The sequence below is a fragment of the Ornithorhynchus anatinus genome, chromosome 4 (genome assembly GCF_004115215.2).
Source record: "Ornithorhynchus anatinus isolate Pmale09 chromosome 4, mOrnAna1.pri.v4, whole genome shotgun sequence".
In the NCBI taxonomy this organism is placed as follows: Eukaryota; Metazoa; Chordata; class Mammalia; order Monotremata; family Ornithorhynchidae; genus Ornithorhynchus; species Ornithorhynchus anatinus.
In genome coordinates, this window is record NC_041731.1 from 131179379 (window position 1) to 131191999 (window position 12621).

Below are 12621 nucleotides of genomic sequence, written 5' to 3' on the forward strand. Positions count from 1 at the left end.
GAGGCAAGGGAATGGAAGCTTTAAAGCTGATGGTAAAGAGTTTCTGTTTGATGTGGAGGTGGATGGATAATATTTATGGTAAAGATGATAATAATAATTGTGGCATATGTTGTTTTGCCATTGTTCTTGTCTGTCCATCTCCCCCGATTAGACCGTAAGCCCGTCAAACGGCAGGGACTGTCTCTATCTGTTGCCGACCTGTTCATCCCAAGCGCTTAGTACAGTGCTCTGCACATAGTAAGCGCTCAATAAATACTATTGAATGAATGAACCATCAGACTGAACTCTGAGCTAGAGACAAGATCATCAGGTTGGACACAGTCCCTGTCTCACATGGGGCTCACAGTCTAAATCGGTGGGAGAACAGGTCACAGATCCCTATTTTAACGCATGGGGCAACTGAGGCCCAGAGAAATGAAGTGACTGCCCAGGGGCATACAGCAGACAAGTGGCAGAAGCGGAATTAGAACTCAGGTCCTATCTGGCTCCAAGGTCTATCCCCTAGGAGACACTACTTCACTTTTCTGGGCTTCAGTTCCCTTGTCTGTAAAATGGGGATTAAGACTGTGAGCCACATGTGGGACAGGGACTGGGTCCAATCTGATTGTTTGGTGTCTACCCCAGCACTCAGAAGTGTGCCTGGCATGTAATAAGGTCTTAAAAGCATGGCGTAGTGGAGACACCCCGGGCCAGGGAGTCAGAAGGTCCTGAGTTCTAATACCAGGCTCCATCACTTGTCTGCTGTGTGACCTTGGGCAAGTCACTTCACTTCCTCTGGGATTCAGTTCCCTTATCTGGAAAATGGGGAATTGAGATTGTGAGCCCCATGTGGGACAGGCACTGGGTCTAACTCAATTTGCTTGTATCCAACCCCAGTGTTTATCACAATGCCTGGCACGAAGTAAGAATTTTAAAATTCCATCATCATCAAATACCATTAAAACACTAAACAAAACAGGAACTCACACTGCCAGAAGTGTCAGCTGAGCCGAGAGGCCATCAAGGCTTAACAAATGTTGGTTTACACATTCAGGTATCCGACGGCACAGGAGTTCCTGATGCATCCCGTGTTAAGAAAAACTCATATTTTACTTCATGTGTCTTGGCTGACACTTTGCCAAAATCAATATCAGTCATGCCTTATCAGGTATTTCAAAGTATCAAATCTATCTTGAGGTATTTGATAACTCGTAAGATGCAGTTTCGAGTTTTGCCTGGTACAGTTAATCTGAAACACGGCCTCTTCCAAACATGAAGGAAAAACCAAATTCAAAATAGCCAGAAACTCAAGTTCATAATCTATTAGTGACCCTGATTCCTTCTTCATAGAAAGAATGGAGGAGATGGAGGATAGAGAAGCACCGTGGCTGAGTGGATAGAGCACGGGTTCGGGAGTCAGAGGTCATGGGTTCTAATCCTGACTCCGCCACATGTCTGCTAGGTGAACTTGGGCATGTCACTTCAATTCTCTAGGTCTTAATCGATCAGTCAGTCGTATTTGTCAAGTACTCAATGTGTGCAGGACACTGTACTAAGTGCCTGGAGAAACCCAGTATAACACCCACCATTCCCTGCACGCAAGGAGTTTACAGCCTCATCACAGTTACCTCATCTGTAAAAGGGGGATTAAGAGAGTGAGCCCTATATGGGACATAGGCTAAGTTCAATTTGATTATCTTGTATCTACTTCAGCGCTCAGTACAGTGCCTGGCACATAATGAGCACTTAGCAAACACCATTTGAAAAAAAATGATTCTTTATAAAGGCACGTTTCATTTCAGCTTACCTCTTTTCCTCTGGATAAACCCTCGAGAAGATTTACTGGTTCTCTGATTTACAGAGCAGGCTGGAGAGATGTTTCTAATCCCGGCTCTGCCACTTGTCTGCTGTGTGTCCTTGGGCATGTCACTTCACTTCTCTGTGCCTGTTACCTCATCTGTAAAATGGTGATTGAGACAGTCAGCCCCACGTGAAACAGGGACTATGACCAACCTGATCAACTTGTATCCACCCCAGCACTTAATACAGTGTCTGGCACATAGTTAATACCTTTTTTTAAAAAATTTTCTACTGCAAGTGAGATAGTTCACACCTCTTAGTTGTTGAGTTTCTTCCTGTTTTCCTGAAATTGCAATCGATGAGGGCTTACTGTGTTGACTTGTCAATGGATGGTTGGATGTCATTTGGCAAGAAACTGGTGTTACAGGTGCGGAACCTGTCTATAAACTCTGTTCTACTGCACTCTCCAAGTGCTTAGTACAGTGCTCTACACACAGTAAGCGCTCAAAAACCATTGATTGTTTACAAGTGGAAACAGTGTGGCCTAATGAATAGAGCCCGTACCCGGAAGCCTAGAAGACCTGGGCTCTAAATCCCAGCTCTACCACTTGCCTGCTGTGTAACCTTGATCAGGTCACTTCATTTCTCTAGGCCTCAGTTTCCTCAGCTGCAGAAGGGGGATTCAATACTTATCAGTCAGTCAATTGCATTTATTGAGTGCTTACTGTGTGCAGAGCACTATACTAAGCACTTGGGAGAGTACAATAGAATGATAAACAGACACATTGCTCTCCCTCCTACTTTGACTGTGAGCCTCATGTGGATACAGGGACTGTGTCCACTCTGATTAACCTGTATCTACCCCTGCTCTTAAAACAGTGCTTGACACATAGTAAGCGCTTAACCAATACCCTAAAAAAAACCCAAAGCTAATCTGCTTTTGAAAAATATCTGGGGCAACTCCGTCCCGATCTTCTGCCCTTTTCCTTGGCACGATCTAGATGGAATTTACCTGGGTAAGAAACAGAGTGTAAATACAATAAACCCCTAGAATGCCTTTTGGGCAGACGAAGAGTGGCTGAAGTGTATGAATAACATAATGATGGCAAAGGATAGGAAACTAAATCTTATGACGCTTCACAGTGTCCTCTGAAAGTTCGAGAGCATGAGTTGTTTTTTTGTTTCTGATTTTATAAAGAGCCTAAGACTGGGAATCGGCATGGGTTCTAGTTCCGGCCTTGTCACTCATCTGCTGCGTGAACTTAGGCTTCGTCACCAAACTTATCAGTGACTCAACTACCTTTTATTGATTGACCGAATTCCTTACCTGTAAACTGTGGATGAAATATCAGTTCTCCCTCTCAGGGTGAGCCCCACGTGGGACAGGAATTGTGTCCAATCGTATTATCATATATCTACCACATTGCCAATAATAAGTACTTAATAGATACCATTCTCACAAGCACATTGTCTTAGTGGATAGAACACGGGTCTGGGGGTCAGAAAGACTTGGGTTCTAGTCCTGGCTGCTAGAGGTCATGGGGTCTCTGTGCCTCAGTAACCTCATTTATAAAATGGGGATTAGCGTGAGCCCCATGGGGGACAGGGACTGTCTCCCTCCTGATTATCCTGTATCTACCCCAGGGCTTAGAACAGTGTTTAGCAGGTAGTAAGCACTTAACATACCATTATTATTATCAGTATTGTTATTATTGGAGAAAGTACTACAAAGAGCAGTCTTGATTGGCAAAAGCAAACTGAAATGGCCAAGGTGGTTAAAATAACAATAATACAACTGAAATATAGTTCAACTTTAAGAGTTCATTTTTGTCCCCCAGTAAGAATCACTAATTCACTTTTAGGTAAATTTAATATTTTTAATAATAAATTAAGTACTTTTTTTCCTTTAAAAGAGCCACAAAAAAAGGCTTTCCATTTTTCATGTGTGCAAAAGATTCTTTCTTGCCTTGAGGTTCTCTCAGACAGCTCATTGACAAAGCTTAGGCTGCAAAGAATTCTTGTGCATTTCTTAAAACTTGAACTTCCTAGTTTTTGCTGGGTTTTGGAGTCACAGTGGCCCTAGAAGCCCTGTGAGAAACCTGCTCTAGATTGAACCAACATTTTCAGATAAGGGCATATCTGTCAAACCATGACTCTCCTTGCCTTCAAAGCCTAACTGAAGGCCCATCTCCTCCAAGACCCCTAAGTCCTCCTTTCTTCTTCTCCCACTCCCTTCTGCATCACCCTGACTTGCTCCCTTTATTCATCCCTCCCGCCTCAATAAATACAATTGAGTGACTGACTCGACTCCCTGACTCTTGGCTCCCAGGAACGGCCTGGCCTCGAGCTTGTGTGCAAGTGGCAACTCTAAGAATTCCTTTGGCTTTAGATGCTTATTCCAGGAACTCGGTCCAAAGTGACCTCAGTTCGCTGCCCCAAAGGCTCCACCCTCCCAACTGGAGTCGAGTCAAGATTCTGGAAAGCAGCACGACCTCTTGGAAAGAGCACGGGCCTGAGAGTCAGAAGCCCTGGGTTCTAATTCCGGTTCCACCATTGCCTGCTGTGGGATCTTGGGCAAGTCACTTCACTTCTCTGTGCCTCAGTTACCTCATCTGTAAAATGAGGTTCTCCTTACTACTTACTCTGTGAGCACTGCGTGGGACCTGATTATCCCGTGTCTATCCCAGCACTTAGTATATTGCTTGTCATATAGTATGAACTTAGTAAATATCAAAATTATTCCCTTTAGACTGTAAACTCCTTGTGGGCAGGGAATATATCTACCAACTCTGTTAAATTGTACCCTCAAGTGCTTAGTATAGTGCTGGGCATGCAGTAATAACTCATAAATAAGATTGAGGATTTAAAAAGTGAATTTGTCCAGCAAAATAAGCCCTTTTTAAAATGCTATTTCTTAAGCACTTACTATGTGCCAGGTATTGTACTAAGCGCTGGGCCAGACACTAGGTAATTGGGTTGGACACAGTTCCCCATAGGCCTCACAGTCTTAATCCCCATTTTATAGATGAGATGACTAAGGCACAGAGAAATGAAGTGACTTGCCCAAGGTAACACAGCAGACAAGTGGCAGAGCGGGGATTAGAACCCAGGTCCTCATTCTTTCCGCTAGGCCAAGCTGCCTTATTTCCTTCAAGTCCTATCTCCCACAACCACAATCCCGGAGATATTTCAGGGTCGTGCCATCAGTCTGTCTCTGAGATCTCCATCTCTCTGAGCCTGGTATTCCTGTATCCTCTAGGTTATCTTCCAATCTTCCCTGCTCAGTCCAACAATCCGTCAGTGGTATGTACTGAGCACCTTCTGTAGGCAGAGCACTGTGCTAAGCGCTAGGGAGAGCCCAACAGAGTCAGGACAGGTCGCTGAGCCAAAAGGTCAGGGTCCCTAAGGGGAGGGCTGTGGTGTGATCAAAGCTTTCACATAAAAAAAGGAAATTGGACAACTCACAAAGTGAATTTTAGGAAAATGCAGAGCTTGGAAAACTAGGTAAATATTGACCGTCTGAAGAGAGACCTCAGGGGAAAAAAATCAGGTGAGATGGAAACTGGCTGACTGACCGTGGGCGATGAAACAACTCTTATTTTTTTGTGCTGAGAGGTATGAGAGGAGATGGCAAACACAGTTTGAGACATTACCTGTCAAAATTGGCTCTCCATTTTGCCTTCAATTCTAAACCCATTCAAAAGCCCATAGATTTGCAATGTTGTGACGTGTGATGTTATGAAAGAAATAAGGTGAAAGGAAATGCTTCTATTTACTCTACAAACTATACCATGAATGTTGATGAGAGAGAAAGAGAGAGAGTGAAAGAGAAAGACAGAAAGGGAGAGAGAAGAGAGAGATTGAGGGAGAGATGGAAAAGAGTGGGCAAGTAGATTTTCCAGTCAACCTTCTGAATTTAGTTCCAGATTCATCTGGGCAATAATCAATCAATCAATGGTATTTAAGGAGTGCTTACTATGTGCAGAGAACTGCACTGAGCGCTTGGGAGAGTCCATGTCTCCAGATCATTCTGAGTCTGGTTCCAAATTCATTAGAGAAGCAGCGTTGCTCAGTGGAAGGAGCACGGGCTTGGGAGTCAGAGGTCATGGGTTCTAATCCTGGCTCTGCCTCTTGCAGCTGTGTGACTTTGGGCAAGTCACTTAACTTCTCTGGGCCTCAGATACCTCATCTGTAAAATGGGGATGAAGACTGTAAGCCCCATATGGGACAAACTGATCGCTTAGAACAGTGCTTTTCACATAGTAAGCGCTTAACAAATACCAACATTATTATTATTACTATTATCTGGATCCTTCTCTAGGATCTTTCTAAGCCCGATTTCAGATTGATGCAGGCACCTCTCCAGATCTTTCTGATCCCAGCTCCAATCAATCAGTCAATCATTGGGGTTTATTGAGCACTTACTATTTGCAGAGCACTGTACTAAGCATTAGGGAAAGTATGATAAAACAGAATTAGCAGACACATTTTCTGTCAGTAACGAGCTCACAGTATAGAGGAGAAAGACATTAATATAAATAATTTATAATAATTCAAAGTTGTAACTAAGCTGCACATTAGTGCTGTGGGGGCAGGGGTGGGGTGAATATCAAATGCCCAGAGGTCACAGTTCCAATTGCATAGGCGATGCAGAATGGGGAGTGCACCGAGGAAAAAAGGTTTAATCAGATGCCAGATTGATAGCGTGGCTCAGTGGGGAGAAGCAGCGTGGCTCAGTGGAAAGAGCACGGGCTTTGGAGTCAGGGCTCATGAGTTCGAATCCCAGCTCTGCCACTTGTCGGCTGTGTGACTGCGGGCAAGTCACTTAACTTCTCTGTGCCTCAGTTCCCTCATCTGTAAAATGGGGATTAAGACTGTGAGCCCCACGTGGGACAACCTGATTCCCCTATGTCTACCCCAGCGCTTAGAACAGTGCTCGGCACATAGTAAGCGCTTAACAAATACCAACATTATTATTATTATTATATGGCCATGTTTCCAGATCTTCCTAAGCTTGATTCTAGATGGTGAATCAGCAAGAAGGAGATCTTGGTGACCTTTGAGAGGGCGGTTTCAGTGGAATAAAGGGGATGGAAGCCAGTTTGGAGAGGGTCCAGGAGAAAGTTGGAGGAGAGGAATTTGAGGCATTTATTATTATTAATAATAATAATAATCCTTCTTGCACTCATATATGAGTCCTTTAAGCACTTGATAGTCACCCCACCCTCAGTTCCACAGAGCCTATGTCCATATCTTTATTCCCTGCCTTATCCTTATTTCCCCTATCTGTATTTATTTCAATGTCTGCCTCCCCCATTAGACTGTAGACTTCTTGCGGTCAGGGAACATACCTACCAGCTCTACTGTCTTGTACTCTCTCAAGTACTCAGTAAAGTGCTTGGCACAGAGGAAGCACCCAATACAGCTCCACCAGTTGATTGTCTGACCACCTCTCCATATCAGAGATTGGCACTTATTAAAGTTTGGTAAACAGAGTGGTCAACCTCACTGAGTTTCACTGTGTGAGCCAGTGAAACACTTAAAAAATGACCCGTTTTTAGCATCAGAATCACTCCCCAGAATGGCAAATCCCTAACACTCCCAAGGAAATCTAATCTTAGGGAAGTGGCGTGGCCTAGTGGGAAGAACACCGGCCTGGGAGTCAAAGGGCCTGGGTTCTAATCCTAACTCTGCCACTGACAAGCTGTCAGGCAAGTCATTTTACTTCCTCTGTGCTTCAGAGGAAGCACCTGGAAAATGGAGATTGTTCCCTCGCCTGGAGAATGGGGATTCAATCCCTGTTTTCCCTCCTACTTAGACTGTGAGCCCCTTGTGGGACCTGTTGATCTCGTATCTATCCCAGCACTTAGTACAGTGCTTGACATATAATAAGGGATTAACAAATACCATATTATTAGTAGTAAGGTAGTCCCAAAATTCTCCACTGTGAAATCTCTGTTGGAAGGCAGACGGTGAATGGTGGAGGGAGCTGAGGAGTGATGGTAAAAATAATAATAATAGCATTTGTTAAGCACTTACATGCCAGGCACTGTAATAATAATAATGATGGTATTTGTCAAGCACTTGCTATATGCCAAGCACTGTTCTAAGCGCTGGGATAGATACAAGATCATCAGGTTGTACCATGTGGGGCTCACAGTCTTCATCCCCATTTTACAGATGAGCTAACTGAGGTACAGAGAAGTTAAGTGACTTGCCCAAAGTCACACAGCTGACAAGTGACAGAGCCGGGATTAATAATAATGTTGGCATTTGTTAAGTTCTTACTATGTGCAGAGCACTGTTCTAAGCGCTGGGGTAGATAGAGGGTAATCAGGTTGTCCCATGTGAGGTTCATAGTTAATCCCTATTTTACAGATGAGGGAACTGAGGCACAGAGAAGTTAAGTGACTTGCCCACAGTCACATAGCTGACAAGGGGCAGAGCCAGGGTTCAAACCCATGACCTCTGAATCCCAAGCCTGGGCTCTTCCACTAAGCCACGCTGCTTCTTGGTGGATATGAGCAAATCAGATTGGACAAAGTCCTTGTCCCACCTGGGGTTCACAGTCTCATACCCCATTTTACAGATGAGGGAACTGAGGCCCTCATCTGTAAATTAAGGTGACTCGCCCCAGGTCACTCAGCAGATGAGTGTCAGAGCCGGGATTAGAATCCATAACCTTCTGACTCCCAGATCCGGGCTCTATCCACTAAGCCATGCACTTCTGCTAGGTCCATTACTGAACCTGCAATCCTAAGAGTATATTGCCTTTCTCTTCCAGAGGTGAAAAAACGGTTCATTGGCATAAGGATGTGGACGATCACTCCAAGGTAGGTATCTTAAGGATCAGAGATGGAGAGAACTTCTCCCTCTTCTCCTCCCTCCTCTCCTCCCTCCTTTCCAAGTCAAGTCACAGTTATCCTGGCCGTCTGCCTGAAGTCTCGATTACGACCAACATTTGAACTTCAAGCGAGTGATTTCACGCCCATTCCACTGTTATACAATCATGCAGAGATTTTTTTGGAACTTCCAAACTCTAACTTTCCAGAGAAGGTAAATCAGAACTCGCTGCCCTTTTCACAGTGAAAAGGAAAAAGTCCTGTCCATTTGCCAACAAATTCCTTAAGCCATTATGCTCACTTCTTATCTTGTCTGTGTCTAAATAATGCACTCTTTGATAACAGTGGGAGTTGAAGACCTACAGGGAAAGAACAGATGCCCTCAACTATAAGGCTGTAAGCAGCGTGGCCTAGTGGATAGAGCACGGGCCTTAGCCTCAGAAGGTCACGGGTTCTAATCCCGGCTCCTCCACTTGTCTCCTGAGTGTCCTTGAGCAAGTCACTTCACTCCTCTGTGCCTCAGTTACCTCATCTATAAAATAAGGATCGAAACTGTGAGCCCTATGTGGGACAGGGATGTGTCCAGCCCAATCTGCTTGTATCTCTGCCCCCCGCCCCCCAGAACTTTGTACAGTGCCTGACACATAATAAGTGCTTAACAAATACCACAATTTATGGTATTTGTTATAATTAACAATTATGGTACTTGTTAAGCATTTACTACGTGCCAAGCACTGTTTTAAGTTCTGGGGTAAATACAAATTAATCAGGTTGGACACAGCCCCTGTCCCACATGGGGCTCAGAGTCTCAATCCCCATTTTACAGATGAGGGAACTGAGGCACGGAGAAGTGAAGTGGGAAAGCAGCGTGGCTCAGTGGAAAGAGCCTGGGCTTCGGAGTCAGAGATCATGGGTTCGACTCCCGGCTCTGCCACTTGTCAGTTGTGTGACTGTGGGCAAGTCACTTAACTTCTCTGGGCCTCAGATACCTCATCTGTAAAATGGGGATTAAAACTGTGAGCCCCACGTGGGACAATCTGATCACCCTGTATCCCCCCCAGCGCTTAGAACAGTGCTTTGCACATAGTAAGCGCTTAACAAATACCACCATTATTATTATTATTAAGTGACTTGCCCAAAGTCACACAGCAGACCAAGATTAGAACCCAGGTTCATGCTCTATCCACTAAGCCACATGCTTTCTCTTATTGTTAAGCACTAACGCTTAGTACAGTGCTCTGCACATAGTAAGCGCTCAGTAAATACTATTGAATGAATACTAGGCACATCAGGTTGGACACAGTGCCTGTCCCACATGGGGCTCATGGTCTGGATCTCCATTTTACAGATGAGGTAACTGAGACATAGATAATAATAATAATTATAGTATTTGTTTAGCACTTACTATGTGCCAAACACTGTTCTAAGAGCTGAGGTAGATACAAGGTAATCAGGTTGTCCCATGCGGGTCTCACATTCTTAATCCCCATTTTACAGATGAGGTGATTGAGGCACAGAGAGGTTGAGTGGCTTGCCCAAGTTCACACAGCAGACAAGTGGCAGACCTGGGATTAGAATTTATGACCTTGTGACTCCCAAGCCCGGGCTCTTTCCCCACTAATCCATGCTGCTTTTTATTATTATTATTATTGGTAATGTACACTAAATAAACCTAATGAAAAAAATCTTCCACTACTGATATTTACATTTAATCAGAGAAGCATACATTGTGCATTGTATCACTGTTAAAGAAACGTTCATATAAATCTGGTCACCTTTCGAGGCTTTTATTAAGAATGACGATGGTGGCATTTGCTAAACACGTACTATGTGCCAAGCACTGTTTTTGTTAAGCGCTTACTATGTGCCAAGCACTGTTCTAAGCGTCAGAGGGCAATAGTAATGCCATTTTCATCATTTCCCATGGTAAACTGGTCTTGGTTTGCACGCTTTTGCTTAACCCTCCATGGACCTGGGACAAGTAAAGAGTGGAACAGAAATTCTTATTTGATTCCCCCAGAAATCTTCTATATGACAACTCATAATACCCATCACCTAGTAACTTGTAGGTCACAAAATAAATGTGAGATAGACCTTCACCAGTCAGAAAACTTCACTAGAGACTCTGTGCTCAGAAGCAGCATGGCCTAGTAGCTAGAACCCAGGCCCGGGAGTCAGGAGAACCTGGGTTCTAACCCCGGCTCCACCCCTTGTCTGCTGCATGACCTTGGGCAAGTCACTTCACTTCTCTGGGCCTCATTTACCTCATCTGGAAAATGGGGATGAAGAGTGTAAGCCCCATGTGGGACAGGGACTGTGTCTAACCTCATTGAGTTGTAGCTACCCCAGTGCTCCGAACAGTGCTTGGCGCACAGTAAGCGCTTAGGGAAGCAGCATGGCTCAGAGGAAAGAGCCTGGGCTTCGGAGTTAGAGATCATGGGTTCGACTCCCGGCTCTGCCACTTGTCAGCTGTGTGACTGTGGGCAAGTCACTTAACTTCTCTGTGCCTCGGTTACCTCATCTGTAAAATTGGGATTAACTGTGAGCCTCACGTGGGACGACCTGATGACCCTATATCTACCCCAGCGCTTAGAACAGTGCTCTGCACGTAGTAAGCGCTTAACAAATACCAACATTATTATTATTAACAAGTACTGTAACTATTATTATATCTTCCTTCTCCCTTTATATGTCTCCCAATTCTTTATCGTCTTTATCAGATCACACCTCTGTGAGATGGGCTGAGCGTGGATTGCTAAATTTCCTCTCTCAAACCCTTCTCCGGTCCACCTCATAAAAAAAGAGACCCTGACGTTTTCCGATGTGAACTTTAAAGGGACAAAATGAAACAAATTAAGCTTTTCTGGCAAGCTCTAAAATGTACCCAACGCACACAGGCCCATTTTGGAATACGAAATGATCCGATTCTGACATTGTCATCCCTTTTCAGTTTGGTGGAAGAACTGAAGCTTAATAATCCCGATTTTCCTGATGTCAGCAGTGGAATTTATGTGCATGAAGTTGTTTCAGGCTCACCCTCTGAGAGGTAGGTAGATTCCAAAACAAGCAATACTCTGCATTCTGAAGACATTTATTCAAGCAAATTGGCGAGGGTTCCTATTCAAGGCAGACTCACATCTGTGCATGCTAGCTTTTTTTTTTTCCAGTGGGATTTGAGCTTTCTAGCAGAGTGAGCGAATCATGATCCAAGAGATTGTTTTTAAGGATCGCTCTAAGAGCGTAAGAAATGCCAAACTAGGTCAGTCCTAACGGTTATGCAGCATGGTTGTCTAGCATCAATAAATGGCCACAAAGAACTTTAGGAAAAAATGTATGATGCTCCTGGATTTACACCCTTTATTTGCTTCTCCCACTCCCCCACAGTCCTTATGCTCATAGCAGTAATTTATTTATATTAATGTCTGTCTCCCGCTCTAGACTGTAAGCTCCCTGTGGGTAGGGGATGCATCTGCTTGTTGTTGTATTGTACTCTCCCAAGACCCAACTACAGTGTTCTGCACCCAGTAAGCACTCAATAAATACGAATGATTGATTAGTGATTGACGGTGTGCTGGTTAACCCTCCTGACATCCATCCTCATGGCTAAGGGTGAACTTAAATCCTTCTCACATCTCAAAATTTTCCCTTCATTACTTTTTAATAACCTCTCCTAATAACTAGAACAATAACGGTGGTATTTGTTAAGAGCTTACTATGGGCCAAACGCTGTTCTAAACTCTGGGGTAGATACAAGTCAATCAGGTTGGACACGTTTCTGTCCCACTTGGGGCTCACAGTCTAAATGGAACGTGGATTGAACCCCTATTTTACAGATGAGGAAACTGAGGCGCAAAACCCTTAAATGACTTGCCCTAGATCACTCAGTAAGCCAGTGAGGGCACCAGAATTAGAACCTGGGTCTGGTGTCTCCCCCTCGAGACCCATTTGGTAACTTTCTTTTTGTCTGTAACACTCCCTGTGGTAAAAATAATTCCACATG

At 44.2% G+C, this 12621-nt stretch overlaps 1 protein-coding gene across 1 annotated transcript in view; it reads left to right on the forward strand.

The window, feature by feature from the left end:
• The window catches only part of HTRA3 (HtrA serine peptidase 3), a 52441-nt gene that overhangs the window by 36711 nt on the left and 3109 nt on the right, over nt 1-12621 (forward strand). Inside the window, exons 7-8 of the mRNA XM_029063985.2 lie at nt 8564-8612; nt 11572-11667. Of these exons, the coding sequence (XP_028919818.1) occupies nt 8564-8612; nt 11572-11667 (145 nt within the window). The remainder of the gene's footprint in view (nt 1-8563; nt 8613-11571; nt 11668-12621) is intronic.